Genomic DNA, 24,801 nt, shown 5'->3' with positions numbered 1-24,801 from the left:
GAGCATGCCCGTCCCTTGTGCACCGAGCTGCCTGTGCACGAAGGGCTCACAAGAGAGTGAGCAGAGAGTGGCCACCCCTTGTGCACCGAGCTGCCTGTGCTGTGCATGATGTAATCACTAGAGAGTGAGCAGAGACTGACCTTCCCTTGTGCACAAAGCTGCTGCGGCCTGTGCGTGGTGTTGTATATGAATGACTCACAAGAGAGTGATCAGAGAGTGACCTCCCTTGTAAACCAAGCTGCTATTGCCTGTGCGTGGTGCTGTGCACGAAGGGCTCACAAGAGAGTGAGCAGATAGTATGACTCACCCTTGTGCACAAAGCTGCTGTTGCCTGTCTTGATGCTGTGCACGAAGGGCTCACAAGAGAGTGAGCAGATAGTATGACCCCCCCTTGTGCACAAAGCTGGTGCTGCCTGTGTGTGGTGATGTGCACGAGGGGCTCCCAATAGAGTGAGCAGAGAGTTGCCTTCCCTTGTGCACCCAGCTGCCTTTGCTGAGAATGATGGAATCACAAAAGAGTGAGCAGATAGTATGACCCCCCCTTTGTGCACAAAGCTGCTGCTGCTGCCTGTGCGCGGTGATGTGCATAAGGGGCTCCCGAGAGAGTGAGCAGAGAGAGAACTTCCCTTGTGCACCCAGCTGCCTGTGCTGTGCATGATGGAATCACAAGAAAGTGAGCAGAGAGTAACGTCCCCTTGTGCACAAAGCTGCTGCCTGTGCGCGGTGATGTGCATAAGGGGCTCCCAAGAGAGTGAGCAGAGAGTGGCCTTCCCTTGTGCACCCAGCTGCCTGTGCTGTGCATGATGGAATCACAAGAGAGTGAGCAGAGAGTGACCTCCCCTTGTGCACAAAGCTGCTGTTGCCTGTGCGTGGTACTGTGCACGAAGGAGCTGTCGGTATGCCGGTACTCCTCACCATGGCCAGGACAGCGGTGGCAGCAGCGATACTCCTCTTCCTCACGCTGGCATTTGCAGTAAGTCCCGCGGGGCGCACTCATCTTCGTGGTGTGTCGAGCCACGCTGGGGGGGACGGGAGCAGTGCTTAATTTGTGCCGGTGCTTAGCACCGGCACTTAATTATCAGGGCCGGGGCTATAAGCATTTAGTGCACGTCAGTAGAGGATGTGGGTGACAAATCCGGGAATATATGTGTTATCAAAAGACTTTGCCCTCTTACCCCACCCAACCCTGTGTCTCATGTCTTAAGCTCCACAAGACGGCCGCAGTGCAACTCATTACATCACACCGTTTTTCCATGGCGCCTCCCTTTAACCTGAATTTCACATCCTTGTTTTACAGTACAGAACATATTGTCACCTCACCAAAACAGCACCGACCATGTTTTTTATTCATATTTTTGGTAGTTTTATATAGCGCTAATTCGGCCCAAGGGCATCGGGGTCCATTACATGGGAGATGAAGTGATTTGTCCGGAATCACAGGTTGTTGAGCCGACGCCGAGACTGGAGCCGCATTCCTAGGTTCTGAAGTGCGCAGCTCTCGTCGTAATGCCACATGCACTTTTACCCACAACGTCAGCAGAGAGCGTCTGCATAAATAGTATAAAAGTATAATTATACATATTTATACTGCATTAACACCTGCGCTACTTCAACAGATACGGATACGGACAGATACGGCTAGCAATCCTTACAATAATTCGACGGATCTCTTCAAGGCGCTATCGGAGGTGCTTTAACAGTCGTGGATAAACAAGTTGCAGCCATCGCTGTACGCTTGTTCATAGACTAAAGGCATAAAATGCGTGTCTCAGTGGGTGACGTAAGGGCGGTAGTCTTTACCTCACCAATGCTCGTCCGCGCCAATCATGGCCTTACTTTCTGTCTCTGGCAGGCTGATTATTCATTCGTCATCATCAGAGTCCATTTGTTTGCCGTTGCAGACTACAGTGGTCAGCCGAGACTACCATTTCTTTTTTTATCATCGTGTAGTCAAACTATTTGAGAGGATTAATCAGGGGATATATATAACCCGATACTAAGACCAGCACTCTGAGGGAAACTGAGTGCCATGCTAGCAGGGCCCATGCTGAAGCCATTCCTGCTGCCTGGGCAGAAAGGGGAAGATATATATTTATTTATTGGAAGACAGAGCTTACTGTGGTATAGCTATTGCCCGAACATGAAAGTTCAGCACTCCTACATTTATTCATAAAACGCTGTCTGCTTCGCCTGAGCCAGACCAAGCCTTTTCTGTTTTTTAAAAACATTTTTTATCAAAGAATAGGAAATATCTTTACTTGCTCTGAATTTGAAGACCGCACTGAGAACCAAATATTTCTGACTGGCTTGGCATCTCCTTTTGGCACGTGGAGCAAAAGACAATCCTCGCAGAAGCCCGGTTTCCATAGCGCTCCACCTGGTACCGTGTTCTGCTGTGTAATATCAAATGAGTCGGAGAGAGCACTTACATTTAATTCATAAGGAGAACAAGCATTGGCAAAGCCAGTAGTACTCAAGGACTATTGTCTTTGGTGTCTAGATTGGCAAACGTGAATTATCCATTCTATTTCTGGAGTTCGTCTGCTACAACTACAGATCTCCCTACACTGTCAGTCTGTAAAAGCTTGGCAGTCCTGTTTTCATTGTGGCAGTTTCCTAACAGCAATCCTTCATTCCAGTTAAATAAGTGAGCTCTAACTTGCCCACAAGGGCTCGTGACAAAAACCTTCAAGGATGTAGACTTTGGGGGTTTCGTTTTTCATAAGACCCTGGATCGTGATTGCCATTCATGTCCTGTATCCTGGCTCTAGTGTATTTATATTTTACCTCTGGTGAAAATATTAAATTGATAGTGCCTGCAGTGTCCGTCTGTCTGTCTGTGTGTGTGCCTGCAGTGTCCGTCTGTCTGTGTGCGTGCAGTGTCCGAGGTCCGTCTGTCTGTGTGCCTGCAGTCTCTGTCTGTCTGTGTGCCTGCAGTGTCTAACGTCCGTCTTTCTATGTGTGTGCTGCAATGTCAGCCTGTCTGTTCGTTCCCCCAGCAAAAAAAAAGTGAGCACCTACTGTCAAGGCAACCACAGTGTCATGGAGCAGCCCCTCTCCTATCTGTTCCTTCCTTCAACAAATCTCGCACCGGGTGAAACGCCGAAGATGCGCCACTCCGTGCCAGCAGGAATAAGAAACAACCCTTGTGTCTAGGTTTACAATGTCAACCGGCCAGGATACGGTGCCTGTCTGTGTGCCTGTAGTGTCCATCTGTCTGTGTGCCTGTAGTGTCCATCTGTCTGTGTGCCTGTAGTGTCCATCTGTCTGTGTGCCTGAAGTGTCCGTCTGTCTGTGTGCCTGTAGTGTCCGTCTGTCTGTGTGCCTGTAGTGTCCGTCTGTCTGTGTGCCTGTAGTGTCCGTCTGTCTGTGTGCCTGTAGTGTCCGTCTGTCTGTGTGCCTGTAGTGTCCGTCTGTCTGTGTGCCTGTAGTGTCCCGCTGTCTGTGCGCCTGCAGTGTCCATCTGTCTGATTGCAATGTCCGTCTATCTGTGTGCCTGCGGTGATCGGCTGTCTGCCTGCCTGCAGTGTCCGTGGTCCGTCTGTCTGTGTGTGTGCCTGCAGTGTCCGTCTGTCTGTGTGCGTGCAATGTCAGCCTGTCTGTGTGTCTGCAGTGTCCGAGGTCCGTCTGTCTGTCTGTGTGCCTCCAGTGTCCGTCTATCTGTGTGCCTGCAGTCTCTGTCTGTCTGTGTGCCTGCAGTGTCTAAGGTCCGTCTTTCTGTGTGCGTGCTGCAATGTCAGCCTGTCTGTTCGTTCCCCCAGCAAAAAAAAGTGAGCAACCACTGTCAAGGAAACCACAGTGTCATGGAGCAGCCCCTCTCCTATCTGTTCCTTCCTTCAACAAATCTCGCACAGGGTGAAACGCCGAAGATGCACCACTCCGTGCCAGCAGGAATAAGAGGACTTTGCAAACAGCAAAAAAAAAATGGAGCACATTAAAACTTTGCTGCGCAGCCATGTAAGAGGCAGGGCATGTCTGCGCTTGTGCAAAGTAGTATATTATAACCAGCCACGTAAAAGGGCCGATCTGCGCTTGCGCAGAGTCCCCATCTCCAGACCTCACACGCGTCACCCAGCATCACAGGCACTGGTCACGCTCGAACCCGCGCCATCTTAAACCTTTGCACCTAGGATCTCCGTGCAAACCAGAGCGCTCCACAGCCCGGGGATGAAGTGCTGTGTAAATGTCACAGTGCAGTACATGGTATAGGCCAATTCTACTACAGTACCTGCTTCAGTGCACACTTGCACTGAGAGCAACTGCTGTGCTGTGACAGCTGTGTGGGCGGATGGCTGTGAGAGCTGTGTGGGCTGTGAGAGCTGTGTGGGCTGTGAGAGCTGTGTGGGCTGTGAGAGCTGTGTGGGCTGTGAGAGCTGTGTGGGCTGTGAGCTGTGTGGGCTGTGAGAGCTGTGTGGACTGTGAGAGCTGTGTGGGCTGTGAGAGCTGTGTGGGCTGTGAGAGCTGTGTGGGCTGTGAGAGCTGTGTGGGCTGTGAGAGCTGTGTGGGCTGTGAGAGCTGTGTGGGCTGTGAGAGCTGTGTGGGCTGTGAGAGCTGTGTGGGCTGTGAGAGCTGTGTGGGCTGTGAGAGCTGTGTGGGCTGTGAGAGCTGTGTGGGCTGTGAGAGCTGTGTGGGCTGTGTGGGCTGTGAGGGCTGTGTGGGCTGTGAGGGCTGTGAGGGCTGTGAGCGCTGTGAGCGCTGAGAGCTGTGTTGGGCTGAGAGGGCTGTGTGGGCTGTGAGGGCTGAGAGAGCTGTGTGGGCTGAGAGAGCTGAGAGCTGTGTTGGGCTGAGAGCTGTGTGGGCTGTGTTGGGCTGAGAGCTGTATGGGCTGTGTTGGGCTGAGAGCTGTGTGGGCTGTGTCGGCTGTGGGCTGTGTGGGCTGAGAGAGCTGTGTGGGCTGTGAGAGCTGTTGGCAATATAAATAACAATGCCATTTATTTATAAGTAAAAAAAAAAGAAATGTCATGAGCAATGCCAATAACTCTAACTTTTCCAAAGGCGAAACCATTGCATTGTAAATGCTTGTTTTCCTAGAAGTGAAGTTTGAGGTCCCCTAGTAAAAAGCGAATGAAATTAGTGGCTTTCACAACCTCATCAAGCAGTGACTTTGTAGCACCATAAAACATTAGCACAGAAATTGAGACCAGAAATCTGAAAGAAATTCAGGTGTCACTGGAATAAACATTATTTATCATAGACTTGTGCAAAACAATGATCAGGAACAGTACGAAATATGTCTGAATCATAATTCCCGAGTTGCAAAATCTAATTACTTAAATAGAGAACCTTCATCATGATTTATCTATGCAAGAAAATAAAATCTCCAAGCAAAATAGCTTTTGTTACCTAAAGCGCTCGAAAAACTGGGAAAGGCACTGCTTTTCTTCCCCACAGGGATAGTGGAATGATTTATTGCATTTCTTTACGTCACAGTTGATGGAAGCTCCCAATTTCTTGCAAATACAGCATTTCTGTTGAAAAGAATATAAAATAATATGACTTAAACATTTTGAGAGACACCCTGTTTCTGGCACTTAATTGATTCACAAAAACAATGAAAAGAATCAAATTAATAAACATATTCAAACTCACAGTGGTTGCTATTAATGTCTTAATATTTAGAGAACATTTCAGAGGAAATAATATACAAATAAATGGCCTCTAGCCCTTCTCTTATTTCATTCCAAATAAAACAATTCTTCAACCTAAAAAGAAAGCAGCATTACTTTCATCGTAAGAGCTAATTGAATCCCTAAGTAATCACCTCTGACATCCAGCCAAGAAGTTCCTATCTGTTCATGCTAAGTTCCACTTCTTTGTGCATATTCTAGTTCAGTACCCCTCATTTTTTTCTTTCTTTTCCTGAAGGTGGTAGACTGTTGGCCTTGTGGTGGGGCCGAGAGAGGTGAGTTGTAACTCAGGCCTACTGAGGCCCAACACAAGGATTTGGGGAGCGACCTGAGTGGCGACTCCTCCCTGTACTGGCTACCCTTGCCTAGAACTCTGTGGTGGAGGCTCACTCGCATCATCCAAGGAGGCTGCATTTAATGGGGAAACAGTGACATACTAGACAATCCCTCCAATTTAGGGACAATGCAAGACTCGATTTTTTAGGCCTCGGTCCTTCTTCCACGCTGGATAATACTGGTCTTGAGGCTCAATGATTGGAGGTGAATGCAGCTAGCAAGGCAACCACATCTATGTGCCCGATGATGCAGACATACCCCTTGCTATTACCCAGCAAAAGATCCACTGATAGAGCTTAAAAGTGGACACGATCTGTGACAGAGGGCAGGCTGCTGCATGGTGCCATGGTCCTCCGGGCCTCTACTTAGGGAAGACATTTGAAGACCTTTGTACGGTAGATGACTACATGATGCATACATGGTCAAGATAAAAAAAAAAAAAAAACGAGGAACTTAATAACTGATTACAGTTGCAGTGAAACGCCGGAGTCAAGGAGGATTTCAAGCTGTTCCTTGTCTCGGGACGGCTTGTCTCCCGGTGCGTTTCTGTGGCTTTGCAGTTGAGGTGGGGCGGTCATCTGCTCCTGAGGCGGCAGCGGCCATGGACGAGCAGCTCAGTGAGAAACAGGAGGCACAGGTAGCGCTGTGGTCACCCTTGAGGCATTTCGCGGCCGGAGAGCAGCAGCAAGCAAGATTCCCCCTGCATAGCGGCAGGGGCAACGGCAGCACAAGTGACAAACTCAAACTCAAGCTCCCACAATTCAGTAGAATTGTACGGGGAAGCGGAGGGCAAGCAGAGTTACTGGAAGAAACGGAGCAAGAGCTGCAACAAACAGTAAGCGCTGCTCGGACGCATTTGGGAGGGAAGGGCTTATCAGAAGGGGGCTCTGCAATTAAAACTTGTGGGGTCCCGATTTTGCTCCACTTCCGCTGCTGAAGGTCCGGAGGTCCAGGGGGACTTCCTTACCCAGCCTGCCTTGCCGGATTGCAACGAGGACAGAAAGGCGCTTAAAAACAGGTTGCAGGGCTCCAGCAGCGCGTCTGCGCCCGTCCAAGCCAGGAAGAGGCAGGGCAGGGCCTCACCTCTTTCGTTTTGTCTCTGGGACAATACTCTGAAGACTCACAAGGTAATGTGCTGCTTAAGGGATACAAACCACCTTTGCCCTACCGTTAGTCTTCTCCCTCCAGGACTATTGAAGCCATATAAAGATATCGCAAGTGTATAAAGGTTTTAAAGTCTTCCATCTCCTACTTCCTATAAGTACACCAACTTGTGATTTTGTTGTATTTTCAAAACATCCAGTAGGCTATATTGGGCAAAAGGAAAACTATGGAGGGCACAGGGGGGCAAGTGGTGGAGCAGGTAAAGGGAAAAAAGTGAGGAAAATAACAAAGATAGCAAACAAGACTAACAATTGTGTTATGAATAGAATTGACAACCTAATCACAGAATGCGAAGGTTTATTGGGAGCTGACTTCCCAGTTCCCCTTGACCCTGAACCTGCTAACTCCTTACCTCCAAGAAAAACAACTCTCTTGCGTCCAACCACTGTCCCGCCAATGTTTCAGAAAACTCATCGCAAGGCTATAGCGGCTAATTTGGAGACCGTACAATCGGGCTCTGACCGCCGCTAACGATTGATTCTTCACCCTATCTGCCCATTTCTCTAGTCCGGAATTCTATATCCCATATTGAGCCTTCAATTATTTGTACAAATCGATTTGCAGTTTTGGCTGGGGAGTCTGATTTGTGTGAGGATGTCCAATCTTCATGTTCCATCATAGCCACAGAGAAGAACTTAACTGAGTTTGATGCCGCCAGCCCCTCTTCAACGCAGGCCATTATCTAGACCGTAAATTCACTTAGGGAGGAGGTTGGGTCTTTGAAGGCAATGATTGAGGAGCTTGTGGCCACTGTTAAATTGCTAGTTCCTAACAATATATCACACACATCAGCCCCTTCTGTACCACCAAGCTCACATCATGTAGCAACACCAGGAAATAAGATAAATAGCGCCCAGTTATCAGCTTCCAGAGTTCCATCTGGACGAGTCTGTATTCTAAAGTTACTGCGAATCATAGAAGGACAAATTATCTCTTTCCTGTTTCACTTTCGAGCAAAAATGCACCCTTACAACAGAGTAAACAACTTCCCTGTACCCCAGCGCAAGCACAGAAAGTTGTTATGGGCAATGTACCCAAGATCAGTTCAAGAGGTAGTTATGAGAACGAGGACTCCCTGATAAATAAGTCTATACATTGGCTACGCCACGTTAGGGGTTGCCGCTCGTTGATCAGGTAAGATATAGTCAGAGCACGGAGATGTACAACCACCAGTCAACTCACGGACAGCATAGAACTCACTCTGATTAACCCTGACTTGGCGGAAAACCTTTTGGCTCTAGAATATAGGACCTGCTCTCCTGAATCTTCATCTATACAGGTTAGGCGTTTCCCTATTAATAATGTTGCTAGGGTTTGCAACAGTGCAAAGTTACTAACCCCATTAAGAGGGTCCCCGCTTGAGGCCGTGGACTGACTATATCGGTTGTATGATGTTACAACACGATCTTTTAGATCGCGGTACATCACAACGCAGGTTTTACAAAGCAAGTCGTTACCACGACTTGCGCTGTAGGGTGCTAGACTTAGGAATAGTTTAATTTACTATTCAACACCAGCCTACGTACAGTAGGGAAGGTGTTGAGAATAGTAAATCTACTATTCCTTAGTCTAGAGCGCCCTCCAGCGCAAGTCGTGGTAACAACTTGCGTTGTAAAAGACGCGTGGTAATGGCAGCACAGTGTTTTGACAGCGTTGTCATGGATGTTCCCCAACTATATCAGGTCGGCCGGCCCCAGAAGGAACCACATGTTTCCCAACCCACAAATATCCAATGTGGTCTCAGTAATATCCGATCAGTTACCACCTCTGATGAATTTCCACCCCTGCTAAGGTAAACAGTCATAATATTGATTCCAAAATATAGAATGGACATAATATCGAAGTAAAAATATAGAATGGAAAAAATATCGAATGGACACAATATAGTGGTTAAAAATATCGAATTTAAGGTAAGTAATATCGATTTTCAAAATATAGAAGTCAAAATATTGAAGTATACAATATAGGCATTAAATATATCGATTTTTTAATAATATCAAATTTTTTATAGTGTTTTGTATGTTAGTATATGTGTGAAAAGTGTATATTAATTTTTGTAATGTATGTTTAATGTATTTTAAGTAATGAATTTTATGTTATTTAATTTTTGCGTAATTTAATTCTGTAGCGGGTTGTGGGTTTATAGGGGAATAGGGTGGGAAGTAATTTAATTGTAATTAATTAAATATTTTTATTTATTTATTGGTATTCATTTTGAATTTATTGTTATTTTTTAATTGGTAATTAATTTTTATTAATTGCCAATTAATTTGTATTAATTGATTAATTGTTAATTATGTTGATTTTCTAAATTTATTTTCTGTAGCGGGTTGTGGGTTTATAGGGGAATAGGGTGGGAAGTAATTTAATTGTAATTAAGTAAATATTTTTTTTCATTTATCGGTATTGATTTTAAATTTATTGTTAATTAATTTTTAATTGGTAATTAATTTCTATTAATTGGTAATTAATTTTTATTAATTGGTAATTATTTTGTATTCATTAAATATTTGATAATTATGATAATTGTATTAATGTATTTTCTGTAGTGGGATGTGGGTTTATAGGGGAACAGGGTGGGAAGTAATGTAATTGTAATTAATTACATATTAAAAATACTTTTTGTGTTTTGATAATTAATTTACTGTTAATTTTTAATTGGTATTAATTTTTATTATTAATAAGTTTTTGTTATTGAAAATTAATTAGTTGTTAAATAATTATGAATAGGTTATTAATTTTTAATAACTAATATGTAGTTGTATTTCTCATGAATTATTACATAATATTACATTGGTTATTAATTTCAATTAATGTTTTATTGGTATTGATATTTAATTTATTTTTAATAATATAACAAATCATTACTTCCCCTACTGTTAAACTCAGTGGAGTGGGAATAGTAATTTTCACCCTCCCGCTATCCAACGCTTTCCCTACTGTTGCACTCTCTGGAGTGGGAATAGTATTTTTTTACCCCTACGCTATCCAACGCTTTCCCTACTGTTGCACTCTCCGGAGTGGGAATAGTAATTTTTAACCCTACGCTATCCAAAGCTTTCCCTACTGTTGCACTATCTGGAGTGGGAATAGTAATTTTCACACTCCCGCTATCCAACGCTTTCCCTACTGTTGCACTCTCTGGAGTGGGAATAGTATTTTTTACCCCTACGCTATTCAACACTTTCCCTACTGTTGCACTCTCTGGAGTGGGAATAGTAATTTTTACCCCTACGCTATCCAATGCTTTCCCTACTGTTGTACTCTCTGGAGTGGAAATAGTAATTTTTACCCTTCCAATATCCAACGCTTTCCCTACTGTTGCACTCTCTGGAGTGGGAATAGTAATTCTTACCCCTACGCTATCCAACGCTTTCCCTACTGTTGCACTCTCTGGAGTTGGAATAGTAATTTTTACCCTCCCGCTATCCAACGCTTTCCCTACTGTTGCACTCTCTGGAGTGGGAATAGTAATTTTTGCCCTTATGCTATCCAACGCTTTCCCTACTGCTGCACTCTCTGGAGTGGGAATAGTAATTCTTACCCCTATGCTATCCAACGCTTTCCCTACTGTTGCACTCTCTGGAGTGGGAATAGTATTTTTTACCCCTACGCTATCCAACGCTTTCCCTACTGTTGCACTCACTGGAGTGGGAATAGTATTTTTTACCCTCCCACTATCCAACGCTTTCCCTACTGTTGCACTCTCTGGAGTGGGAATAGTAATTTTTACCCTTACGCTATCCAACGCTTTCCCTACTGTTGCACTCACTGGAGTGGGAATAGTATTTTTTACCCCTACGCTATCCAACGCTTTCCCTACTGTTGCACTCTCTGGAGTGGGAATAGTAATTTTTACCCCTACGCTATCCAACGCTTTCCCTACTGTTGCACTCTGGAGTGGGAATAGTATTTTTTACCCCTATGCTAGCCAACGCTTTCCCTACTGTTGCACTCACTGGAGTGGTAATATTAAATGTTACCCTCCTGCTATCCTACGGTAAAATATTGTACATTTTTTATTAATAACTTAAATTAATTATATCTTAATTTTAAGGTTATTTGAGTATTTTTAAGTATGTTTTATTTAATTATATTTATTATTTCATTAATTTTAAATTACTTTTAAGACATTTAAAAAAATTCGATATTTTGACTCACTATATTTTTTACAGTCTATATTTTGGATTCGATATTTTTGTACTTACCTGTTTGTAGATAGGAATTCGATATTTTGGCATTCTATATTTTGGTGACTATATTTTGGTAAGTCTATATTTTGTCGTTCTATATTATGTCAGTGATCCCCCCTGCTAAATCTCAATAGCCAAAGCACTGATCTAGAATACATTCTGAGCGACCAGGGTATCACAGTGGCCACTGAAACCCCTGCTTCACTTCCCATCCCACTTTACTTGTCACAACAAACTCCTTCGAACTATGGAATTCTAACATCCCAGCTAAAAATTATTTCATGGAATATTGCAGTCCTCCATAGCAAAATGTCGTTGCCTGATTGGAATGACTTGATTGAGAACCATCACATTTGCATATTCCAACAAAAACTTGGAGTGTTGCTCCATTATATAAATCTGGCTACATTTGTTTCTTTAAACCTGCCACCTCTATGGGGAGGGGGCAGCCATCTGGAAGTCTTGTTGTTTGGGTTAAGATAGACATAGGTTGTCATATCATCGAACATCACTGTGATAGCTTAGATATTATGTGGCTCTCGATTAAGGGAAGCAGATGTGGAAAGACCCTAGAATTGTTTAATGTTTATATAAGGGGAACACCAGGGGGCAAACGCTCAAACGTTGTTTTATCTTTAGAACAGGAATTATCCAACTGCCCAATAAATTCTTATATAATGGTTGCAGGAGACTTTAACTGCACTTTCGAGCCACTGGGTTCTGACGACTTGTTAGGGACAGAGAAAGATGATACCAGGTGCGGTGTTCCTTTGTTTGATATCCCTCCCATTAGGAAATGGTCTCAAGTAGTAATACAGATCAGTGCACTTGTCCTAGAAACTGGTTTAAGGGCTGTGAATGGCAGAACTCCTTCTGATCTCACAGGAGCTAATACATATAACAGAGTTAATTGCCCCTCACAAATCGATTATATATTAGCAGATGTGAGACTCTGGAATACGATAATAGACATGAAAGTGATTCCTTCTTCTGATAGCAACCATAACACACTAAGTTTGAGTATGAAAACCCCCAGGGCTCTTTGTTCTTTCTCAATCCAGGTCTCGGGGGCCTGTATGTCAACAAAAGAATTGATCCCTTCAAACTGCAGACGGTTCCTTAAATGGCCTAGAGTCGCTGCTCAAGAATCTCAAATAGCTGGCATCAGACACGCCTTGAGCGAAAATACAGTTGCACTAAGAGAGGCTTGCGATCAATTAGACGACCAAGTAAAGATACCAGAACTGTATGAGCGAATGACACCTCACATTGGGGCGTTCTTCATAGTGGACAGTGCTAGAAAACCAAGTAGTGGTGTTAAAAATTGCCGCACCTGGTTCAGCAGGGATTGCAGGCAGAAAAAGAGGGCTTTGGTTTTAGCATTAAAAAGCAAAAACTGTCCATTAATAAGAGATTCAAGAAAGAACTATAAAGTTGCTGTCCATCATGCTAAGCTTGAGTGGGAAGAGTCCCACTGGCTGAAGTTTAAAAAAATGCAAGTATATCTAAAGACACAAACCTCTTCTGGAATTTGGTCAGGAGATCTGGCAACAAAGACCCAGACCTAATTCCTAACCACATCACCAACCAGGATTGGTATGATCATTTTGGGAGCCTATATTCACGAACTAATCTAACCCTCGAAGTAGGATTCTATGATCAATTAAGCGCTAATTCCATTCTGAGCACCATCGATCTCTTTACATTAGAAGAAGTGGAGGCAGCCATAAGAGAAGAAGTGGAGGCAGCCATAAGGAAAGTAGTTCCAGCAAAAGCCCTGGGACCCGATGGCCTTCCAGGAGATCTTTTCCTTGCAGACTCCCGCAATTGGGCAACTTACATTATGCGTCTAGTTAACTCCATCGTAAAGGGTAGTGCAGTACCAGAGTCATGGAAGGGAGCCGAGGTGGTACCCATTTTTAAAAAAGGTGCTAGGGAAGACCCTGCCAACTACCGCCCAATAAGCCTGAATGATGCCATGCAGAAAGTAGTTGGCAGGGTGGTATTGCAGAGAATTTACCACAGGGTGGATGAAGAAAATATTCTTTCCCAATATCAAGCAGGATCAGGGCCTGCACAGGGACAGTAGATCAAGCATTTAGGCTACTTTTGATTTACTGGTAGGTGGTCCTAATTGGCAAAGGCAGTCTCTAGTTGGCATTTATAGATCTAAGGACTGCCTTTGATCTGGTCCCTCGTGAACAGTTGTGGCACCTGCTGAGAGAAATGGGAATTCCACCTCTGTTGTTAAATCTGTTAATTCGTCTGCATGATGCCCAAGTAAGGTGGGGGTCCCAGGGTCAGAAAACAGATAGGATCCCAGTTAATAGAGGAGTACGCCAGGGCCGTGTTTTGGCGCCCACCCTGTTCTCTTTATGATGATACTTGTAAAGCGCACTGTTACCCCATCTCGGGGTGTCCTGGCGCTGAAGACCGCTGGGGAACCCGTCCTGGCTTTCCCTGTGAGATGGTCCCTTCTGGGTATCTCCAAGGTGAAACCAGGCATCCCCGGCGTCTGTGGGGGGCCGTTGTAGAGATGAGGTAAGCTTAATGCCCAGAGTTGCCGAGTGTGATCCCTGGTTAGAGTAGGCACTGAGGCGAGAATTATCAAGTCCGTTGACCCTGGTCCACGACCCTGCCGCGTCGGGAATTGAACCCTGGTCCCGGGCCGTTCTCTGCTTCCGGGTCTGCCGCCTCTAACCAGTGAGCCACACCACTCTTGATATGAAAGGGGTGGTTAGCTTTCTTAATGAATTTCCATCAGACGCCCTAGCCCTGGCGGGAGAGAGGGTCCCCACCCTTCTCTTTGCAGACGACACGATTCTTATATCTAAGACACCGGCGGGGCTACAAAAACTTCTAGACCGATTCCATCTATTTTGTGAGACTGGGAGGCGGATTATCAACACCTCGAAGACTAAATTTATGGTGTTTAACCCTCACAGATCATATAGAGGCAACCTCACCCTAGATGGAATCGCTTGGAAAAAGTTGCAACTTTCGACTACCTGGGAATAAGGCTAGCTGAAAAAATGCAGTGGAGTCACCACATAGACAAAATGCTCCTAATTCATAAACGTATTGCAGGCGCATTAGCCAGAGAACACCGCTCCTCGCAGAGTAGACCTGTGGCCCCGGCGCTTACAATCTATGCAGCAAAAGTGGTTAGCTCAGCACTTTATGGTGCTGAGTTATGGGGGTTTGAGAATGTGGACAGTATCACTAGATCAGAACACAAGTTTTTAAGAGAACTAGTGATGCTTCCCCGTAATGTGCCACTTAAGCCACTGATAAGCGACATGGGTAGGCGCTGTTTTAAAGATGTAGCTAGGCTACGGCCTCTGTTATTTTGGGGCCGTTTGTGTCGGACTCCTGAGCTTACCAACTATGCTGCTGCACTTACAGAGGTTATGGCCCTTGATGGTAGTCAAATGATTAGATGGGTGACTTATTTTAAAAAAATGCTCTTTGCATTAGGCCTTAAGGAATCGTGGGATACGCAAACCCCACCCAGTAAAGCTGAGCTCAAAAGACACTACTGGACCTGGGTTGATGCTCAGGAGCACAGCAAATCAAGAGTAGGAAGGCTCACGGAAGAATTGTATTCCCATAAGCACCATATCCTTTTAGAGCCATACCTAGAATTTATCCAGACACCACGAGACAGAGCAATGTACATACAGGGTGGGCTCACTCCCAGTCTGCAAGTTTACTGCAAAATGGAGTGCCCCACAGCAACCATCAGCGGGGTGTCCTTGTTGCAAAGCGCCGACTGAGATTATGGCCCACCTAATGTTCGCTTGCCCAGCCTATAAAAACCCTAGAATGAGATGGCTAAAGCCCATCTGTAGACAACTGGGCACATATGAACATGACACTGCTCTACGCATTTTAAAGTCAGACGCACTGACTCTTTTTGCCTGTGTAGTGGCCAAGTACATCGGCTGTGTTTGGATAATAAGATCTAAAATCTTGCGAGGGATTTCCCAATTAACTATAATGTAATTACCATGTTTTTATCTTATTTTTTAGCTTATGTTCTTTGCTGCTCATACTGGATTGCTATTTTTATATCCCGACTCTCGCTTACAAGGCAAAATGGAAAAAATAGAAATTGCTTGCATCATGTGGGAAGGGATGGAATCGATTTTAATTGTTTTTAATTCTAGGAGTGACACAAGTGTTATTTGTCACAGCCTGTCTTTATTGTGTATGGGTAATGAGATTTTAATGAACCTATTGAATTGAAGAATTGTTTATATTTTTAAATTGATGATTTCTGATAACTGGTACCGTCTTTTTTATATATATTGATGAATGTAAGATTAATAATGCTTTTAAGATACCTGTTATCGAATAAAGCTACTTTGACTTGGACCTGACTTGGATTACTTTGACTCAAATGCTCCCTTAGTTAGCTCGCTAGGTATTCTGTGTGAAGCCTTTAAAGGTGCGCTCTGGGCCAGGCTTTCTCATATATAGAGACAGGGAAAGAGTCATTGAGTTGGAGACTGTAGATCTACAAAGAGAAATATTGTCTAATGAGCAAGGACTCTTGACAAACTGATCCGACAGTGAAGATAGTCGCCTCGAAGCAGTTATACCAGAACCTAAAAAACAAATTATTAGATGCAGCAAAATTAGCCAGGATGATGTATCAATATAAGGTGTAAAGAGTTTGTAACAAGATGAGCAAGTTACTCCATTGATTACCCAGAAGGAAGAGGAGAGGAGACTAGAATTGTCCCAGAAATCAATTTTATTACAGGTCCGATGATCACTGGTTGGATCGGGATAAAAGAGGTGTTTTCTGGCTAGTATGGTGCATTGTATCAGGCGAGATCCCCTTCGAAAATGGAACTTACACACCCATGGTGAAAGAACTTATCATAAAGGCTCTCTCAGACAATGACTGAACAGAGCTTGACCAACCAACTTACACTGGTGGAGGTATAGGTGGCTATAGCTGAGATACTGTCCAGCAAAGTGCTCAGCCCAAACGGCCTTCGTGTGGAACTCTATTAGATGGTCTCTTTCCTCTTATCATCACATTTTCTAAGTGTATTCAATGAGATAGAGCTGACGGTCCCTCTCCCACTGGACCTCAGGAAGGCTATAATCACCACTATCCTTTAACTGAGTAAACCGCAATACCCATTTCGTTATTCAATATAAAGGTGAAGTTGCTTGCCAAATATGCGTCCCTCGACTGAATAAGGAAATATAGTCTCTTATACACAATGACCTAAACAGTTTTATGCCCAGAAGGAGCACCACACACTCTCTGAGATGTGTCTATGTCGCACTTGCTAGGGCTTCTAATTTAGGGGGTGTGCAGCGTTGGTGTCAATCAATTAAGAAAAAGCATTTAGCATTAGCTCTTTCTTTTCAAGACTCTAGAGCAGTGTTTCCCAAACTGGGGTCCGCGGACCCCCAGGGGTCCGTGACATATTCCCAGGGGGTCCGTAGGCAACAGTTTTGAAAGCACAGAAACGTTTCTTGTATAATTAGCAGCTTTCCAGCAACAATAAAAGTGTCAAGAGAATGCCAGTGATTAATGTTCCTGTTGGAGCGTGAGGAGAGTTTTGTTCAGTGGCAGCTTTGATTTAACTAATGTAGCACAGAGGGTTAATGTGTCTACTGCAAAGAATGTGTAACATGCATCTTAAAAAGCAGTATTTTATGTTCATAGGTTCGTGGTTACTGCTTTTGTCACATAGATTATTTTGTTACTGTGCACTTCATAAGTGACAATCGTAATCTAGCAGAGGGACCTATAAACTGTCAAAGAGCTGCTTGCAAACTGCATGGTACCAGTTAGTAACTTACATTTTTTCCCAGGTATTCATTATCCTGATGCTGCTAAAAAGATTTATTTGGGTGGAAATACAGTTTTAATGGTTAAGTCAGTGCTAGCCACTGTGTTATGTTCTGAATCCTGAGTTTGTGCTTTTTTAGACCAAGCACTCTTTAAACATTTTATATACACACTGATTTACATGTATGATTCAATGTCTCTTTATGTGTGTGATGTAAAGTGCTCTGACATCCTACAATGGTATGAGAGATGCTATAAAACAAATGAAATACATGTGACAGAGGGGCTATTACTTCAATATAAAATACTAAGGGCCAGATGTACGATCTGTGTTTATATGCGGGAACGGGTTCACGAACCAGTTTGCGCATGCAAAAACCAATTGGGCCATGTACATAGCCTATTTCGCGAGTCGCAATTTGTTTGCGATTCGCTAAATAGGTTTTGCAACTTGCTATTTGGAAGGGGCATTCCCTTCCAAATAGCGAGTCTCAAAACCATGTACAAATGTTTAGCAGTCGCAAAACAGTCGCAATTACCAAATACTTCAAGTAGATGGTAATGCATTCGCAAATGGGAAGGGGTCTCCGGGGGACCCCTTCCCCTTTGCAAATGCATGCAAAATTATTTTTTAAGGGCAGGAAGTGGTCCCAGGGACCTCTGCCTGCCCATAGAAAATGAAACAAAAACATTTCATTTTTTTTTTTTTTTTTTAAATGCATGGTAAATAGGCTGCATTTTTTTTTTAACTGCTTTATTTAAAATCAGTCCGAGACATGGTGGCCTGCAGAGCCCAGAAGGCCACCATCCCTGGGAGGGCTGGCATTCCCAATGGGCTTGCAAATTGCGAGAGGCTCATTAATATTAATGAACAACGCAATTTGCGACCCCATTGGGAATCCCAAACAGTGTTAAACACACTGTTGTACATTTCATTTAGCGACTTGCAATTTGCCACTCGCAATGTGTCGCCAATTACGAGGCGCTAAATGAAATGGTCGTACATCTGGCCCCAAAATCCTTAGTACTTTGAGTATTTTTTTTGTGTGAATACAAATTGCTTGGGGGTCCCCGGTTTCCAGTGATGACTCAATGGGGGTCCTCAGGAGTCAAAAGTTTGGGAACCACTGCTCTAGAGAAAATGAACATAGTTCCACACTTTATCACCTTAGTAAAGGCTTTATACAATGCTCCAGAGGCACAAGTCAGAGTGAACGGTATACTATCCACCCTATTCTCCACAGAACGCAGTACCCAGGAAGGGTGTCCATTATCTCCGCTCCTTTTTGCATTAACTATAGAAGTCTTAACAGAATGGATCCAACGAGATGAACAACTGGCATTGTTTTGCATATCTAATTGTGAGGAAGATAGAATAGCATTATATGAGGATGATTTGCTTATCTTTCTTCAGTGTCTGCAGATCTCCTTCTGAAGATTAATGGGGATGTTCCAGGTTTGTGGAGATGCCTCGGAGCTAGAGGTTAATTGACCCATATCTACATACATGCCTTTCAGTGGTTCGCTCCTGAAACCAGTCTCCAGCTCCTGTTTATATGTGGCCATGACACATTTTCAGTATCTGGGGTTTCATGTAACCTATGACCAAGGTGAGTTCTGGGGTTTAAATATTACCTCTTTGATGCACTGTATGCAGAAAAGTCTGGACACTTGGGCCTTATTCCTGCTTTCCTTAATGGCCGGAGCAGTACTTCACAAGATGATCGTACTTCGTAGATTCTTGTATACCCTAAAAACTTTTCTCTTGTCCTTCGACCTACCTTCTGTGCTGAAGTGCAGGTCATACTTACAAGATACTTATGGGCCAAGAAGTTCCCCTGCCTTTCTTACAAAAGTGTACTCAACACATGTAGCAGGGTGGACTAAAGGTCCTGGACTTTTGATCATACTACTGTGCAACCCAATGAATTCCTATTTGTGATTGGTTATTTGGGGATCAAGATGATTTGGCTACTTGGCTGGAATTGGAAAGCCTTGTAAAACCAGAAAATCTGCAATTATCACACAGGGTTGCTGCCCCCCATGTGCTTCACCAGGTCACTAGAGCACAAATATTGTGTTGGCCAGACACACTGTAGCATATTAACTGGCTGAATAATCTCATCAACCAAACCGCCTTATGCTTTGGTAGTAAGCTAAAGAAGGTTGTTCAGTGGCTGGGTTCTGGACTTCGCATCTTATAGGTATTGCATACTTGGGGGATGTCTGGGCCACAGATTATATTAACCCCTTCGATGCTGGTGACGGAACCATTCCGTCATCAGTCACGGTTGAGCTGTGCTGATGACGGAATGGTTCCGTCACGACCGCACCCTGTTCTGGAATGTCCAGCACCGGGGAAGAATCTGCGCCGCACGGAAGCGGTTAAATCCTTCTGACAGTTAGTGGAGGACTTTCAGCTACACCATTCCCAGTTCTATAGATAATTTCAACTCTGCCATACTTTTGCCAACTATGCCTGTGTCATATAGATGCTGCTTTTCTATATACTGTGTTAAGTTAGCATGAGTTTATTAAGTGTTTAAACGACATATTTTCCTTTGGCTTTAGTTTGCACACGACACATAATTGTTATTGTAGCTTTCAACCTAGACGAAAGATGTGATTTATTTGAGAATAATATGTTATTACTCTGATATCAGTCGTGCTTGGTACACTGTCTGAACAGTGAGTGCTGAACCCTCTAAGAATAGCTTAACACAAGGTTGCTGGGAGGTCTGATCCTCGCACCACTAAACATAACACAAATACAGTTGCTGCCAACATTGGACTCTAAGCGGGTTTAAGATAGAGTTATTGAGAATGCAAAAACACACTTGATGTTGCTTCGCATGCAGAGAGCTGGGGGCAGATGATGTGATCTTCTCCTCCTGAGATTCAGAGGTATGGGCCCGCCCTGCTAAAACCCAAACAGACCTTCTTAGATATAATATAGTATGCTAAATAGGGAGTGCGAGAAATAGGTGATATTAATTTCTATTGATTATAGCACTATAATATGCTATCACCGTTTGCTTACTGTGGACTAGTAACTATGCTGATAACTCTGATTCTTATAATATGTCTTCTTGTATTATATAAGATACTGCGTTTGAGAACCTTGCATTGAATAATAAATATTTCAAATGTGCACGTGTCCTCTTTTACTCCACGTTCTGGTTTGAAATGATTATAGAACGAAAGAGTGTTCATGTGTTCCACGATACCTGAGGTAACCTAAGTTCATGTTCTGGTTTGTCTAAGTAATTTGGAGTTTGTTATGACCAATGAGACACTGTAGCTAGCTCGGTAAGGGGATTTTGGATACTGAGGTGAGTTTTGGGTCACCCTAATTCACTGAGGTTCCGGGTCTCTATGCACAGTTCTGTAAGAGAACGGAATCCCTGCTACATGGCGCCCATACGTTGGTGGTCTTATATCATGACACTCGAGTAGTATATCATTCAAACCTTAACCCCTTCATTCCCGTTTCCGGAAAACGGTGGTGTCGTAAAAACCTATCTATTTTTGAAATAGGTCTTTTCAGGCTTGAATCTATCTGAAACGGTTTCCTTGAATTACTACCCAGTTGTGCTACAAAGTATTCTTTGTTTTTTCACGTTCCTGTGCAGTCATGGCACAAGCCGTGGACATTCCCCAGCATAGTCGCATTGCAGTGCGTGATCATTTGCGGGCGTGTAATGTTCCTTTGAAAGGTTTGGCTGTGATAATGGTGGTTAGTGCGGAACATGCTTATCCATACGAATTGTTTTATACATGGGTGACGTTTCTGGCGGTGGACGCTAATTCTGGTGTGTTCCACACATACACTGCCACTGCTGTACCTAATGTGTATACTCCGTACAGAGCGCAGGAACTACCTATTGATGTTTGGCAGCATGGAGTTTGGTTTGGTGGCGCCCTACCCCATTCTTTAACCGCTCCGAGGTTAGGTCCTTTGTCCATTCCAGGCCCAAATTGGCCTGTTTTGGCTGGATTTACTCCTCACCCTCTGCACTGCAATTGTACCCTAGCTGAACTTCGGCGACTTCATGTTGTCGCTATTGCCGTGATTAGAGCACTAGTGCACTACACAAGCCGTAATCTTCAGGGTGGAGCCCCGGGAGGTGCGGCGCTTCCGACAGGGCAGACTGGTTTGAAAATCAGTCCTGTGATGGTCAATTCCGTAATGGGCAAGAAGCCCCAGGATAAGGACTACGAAGCAGTCCCAGACTACAACACCCTTGAAGTAAAGCTAAATATGGAACCACTGGGCCGTAAAGGAATCTCTAGGCGCTATAGATCCCTAATATTGAACATCCTGGACCCACTTATCCATCTAAGAGAAGCCCGGCACAAAGACCTAGAGGAGGTTGTTGATGATGATTGGTGAGAGGCAAACAATTGGAGCATGTGCGCCGACTATCCCCTCTAAAGTCAGACTGTTACAGTTTAATTACTCTCACATGGTGTAATACAGCCCCATTAGGCTGTGGAGGATGGGTAGAACCTGTAACTCAGAATGTAAGTGCTGTGGAACGACCGAAGGTACCTTCTACCACATGATTTGGGACTGCCAACTCATAGGTAAATATAGGCAAATGATACACAACGTTCTAGCAGACTTCCTAGGCACCCCATAAAGTTGGACCCCAAGGTAGCACTGCTGGAAACAATTTATTTATTTATTCAAGACACCAGAGATCCCTGGTTGTCCTTGCTTTCCTGATTTCTCAAAGAGATATACCCTGTTGCTGGCTGTCCGTGTGAACTGGTACAAGGGCATACATTACTTACTGTGCAGCCACTGAGAAAATGGTGTATATATGGAGGGGCTGCAAGATTAATCATGCTAAAATCTGAGGTCCTTGGACAGCTAGTCAAACTGGCTATTGAGGCTGAATTGAGTTACTTGTGCACTATCAATCTAGAGATGGTAATGCATCAAAATGGCTGTGTTGAGCCACACATTTCTGTATTAGATTCCCTCTGATGTCTCTGTCTATTGCTTTGTCATATATGTTTTTTCAAAAGCAATTAAAAAAAAGGGAGAAACAAAAAAGAAACTTTAGAATGTTGGGGCAGAAGGCTTATGCCAGCCTTTATTAGCCCGGAGCCACTTCATTAACCTCAATGGAGCCCCTCGGATTGGGCCTTTAACAAAGGGAGCAGGCCTTTAACGGCCGATATAGCCCGCTACAGAGGGCTATGAGGCTATTAGACCATTCTGCGTCTAGAGGGAAAAATGTTCTAATTAGTAAAACAAATGCCGCACTGAGCCCTGAGGGGGCTGAAATCCCAACAGGCTCTGTCATGCCTTCCCTCACAGTAACAGCTGTGAAAGGAAAACATTGGAATGTTGATGCTCCAGGCTTCTACCAGTCGTTAAAAGCCCGGAGCACTCCATTGTCTTCAATGGAGCCATCAACATTCCAGTGTTCTAATTTTTCTTAAACACTTCAACTTTATACCGGTTGTCTTGTATCACCTGTCCGCTCTGCCTCTGGAGGCAGAGTACTAATAATTTGACCTGTTGTGTTATCGGTTTACTGTCCAGGAATCTCACTGCCTTGTACAGACTCTTGGAGTACTTCTACCCTATTTTTAGTAGCACATATTTAGCCTGGTCTAGATCCCCATTGCGGAGGTAGGATATGTTTGTGGGTCGAAATTAACAGCAGTAAAGTATTTTCTTATACAGTTTTCTATGTCTTTTAATATGTTTTTTAATTTTCAACACAACATTAAAAAACATAAAGTCTGTTAGTCCCCATTTTTTTCTTTATGTTTTCAATGGAGCATTCACTATGACTTCCTCTCTACCCTAGAGCTGGTCCCTCAAAATGAAATAAAATAAAGGAACTCAAACCAAGACAGTCTCGGCTAGTCCTTTCTTTTCTTTTACTGTTCTGTCTTTCTATTATTTTCTAGATGATTCTTTTGGTCTACTTCACATTTCACATTGTTAATACTTTTGAATGTATGCAACATCCCCAGCTAATAAGATTTATATAAGACCTTGTTCTCTCCCAAAATGACTCCTGGCCAAATGTGTGTGTGACAGCTTAAATACTGTCTTACCTCACTATCAAAATACCACCCCACACAATGGCCTAAAAACGACTATGTAGGAGAAATAAAACACAACACCACCTAGAAAGGGGCTTCACTTTACAAAATGCAAAGACTCTCTTTTTAGAATAAGGCTTGGGGTTTTATTTATGCAATGCTCTCTAACATAAAGGCTTTCCCAGATGCCAAATTAACAACATTCAAATGTGTGTGTGTGTGTATATATATATATATATATTTATATATATATATATATATAACCTACTGGCGGTCGCCAATAGGTAGTTATAGTTAGGACCTAGTTTCCATAGGAAATCCGCAACATTCTATTGGGAATAACTTTGGCGCCGGTTGTTGAATCTTCACGAATTTCTAAAAGAAGATGGCCAGCTCCGCTCCGCTCCGCTCTGCTCCTTCCCTGAAAGTCTCGGGAAGATTCGTCAAGCGGGGGGCCGAGAAAAAAGGGGGGTCCCAAAACGTGTTTTTCTCATGTTCATTTCCATAGGACGATTAGACACGGCTACAGCCCGAACCGCTCACTGGAGGAGTGGGTTCCCTTGCTCGCTGTGGTGATTTGCGGTCGGAAGCAAGGAGGTAGAGGCGGTCCGTGCCACTACAAGATCCAGGATTCAGTGGGGTTCCTGCAGTCACCGCCCACTTGGGCATGCACTTACAAAGGTTTGCTGCAGGTGAGGAGGTTCGGACGTCTCTGAATCTCCGCCCCCTAATCATGTGGGAGTGTCGTTATCAAATTTTAAAAGGCGCTTCCAAAGTGGACAAGTGAATTCTCTTTCAAGCAAGACGGCATCTGAGGAAGGCGAATCATGCCGAAATGCATCATGCCGCTTGAAGGTCTGCACTGAAAATAAAGGACGCTGTTTCATCCTACCTGTGGTGGCTGTCATCCTTTCTGGGACAAGGGAAAGGTCGTTGTTTTCATGTTCAGAGCTGGCCACGAGCTCAATACAGCCCCCTTCCAGCAAGTTTTCGGCGTTTGTGTGGCAAACGTGAGGACTACTCAAGGCGCTTGGGACACGCCGAAACGCCACACTCCACAGCGATTTATTGGCAAGCAATATGCGAGACCGTGACTACACGGGGTGCTCACGTTCACTGGAGGAGTGGGTTCCCTTGCTCGCTGTGGTGATTTGCGGTTGGAAGCAAGGAGGTGGAGGCGGTCTGTGCCACTTCAAGATCCAGGATTCAGTGGGGTCCCTGCAGTCACCGCCCACTTGGGCATGTACTTACAAAGGTTTGCTGCAGGTGAGGAGGTTCGGACGTCTCTGAATCTCCGCCCCCTAATCATGTGGGAGTGTCGTTATCAAATTTTAAAAGGCGCTTCCAAAGTGGACAAGTGAATTCTCTTTCAAGCAAGACGGCATCTGAGGAAGGCGAATCATGCCGAAATGCATCATGCCGCTTGAAGTTGTGCACTGAAAATAAAGGACGCTGTTTCATCCTACCTGTGGTGGCTGTCATCCTTTCTGGGACAAGGGAAAGGTCGTTGTTTTCATGTTCAGAGCTGGCCACCAGCTCAATACAGCCCCCTTCCAGCAAGTTTTCGGCGTTTGTGTGGCAAACGTGAGGACTA

General features: G+C 44.2%; 1 protein-coding gene across 1 annotated transcript in view; it reads right to left on the bottom strand.

Annotated features, from left to right (window-relative positions):
* Positions 1-24,801, bottom strand: part of LOC147708404 (E3 ubiquitin-protein ligase PHF7-like) — a 2,104,679-nt gene that overhangs the window by 1,075,610 nt on the left and 1,004,268 nt on the right. Inside the window, exon 6 of the mRNA XM_086925340.1 lies at positions 5,344-5,468. Within this exon, the coding sequence (XP_086781466.1) occupies positions 5,344-5,468 (125 nt within the window). The remainder of the gene's footprint in view (positions 1-5,343; positions 5,469-24,801) is intronic.

This window comes from Lissotriton vulgaris, chromosome 6 (assembly GCF_964263255.1).
Source record: "Lissotriton vulgaris chromosome 6, aLisVul1.2, whole genome shotgun sequence".
In the NCBI taxonomy this organism is placed as follows: domain Eukaryota; kingdom Metazoa; phylum Chordata; class Amphibia; order Caudata; family Salamandridae; genus Lissotriton; species Lissotriton vulgaris.
The sequence above is the reverse complement of the archived record's forward strand: the minus strand, read 5'-3'. Positions and strand labels throughout refer to the sequence as shown.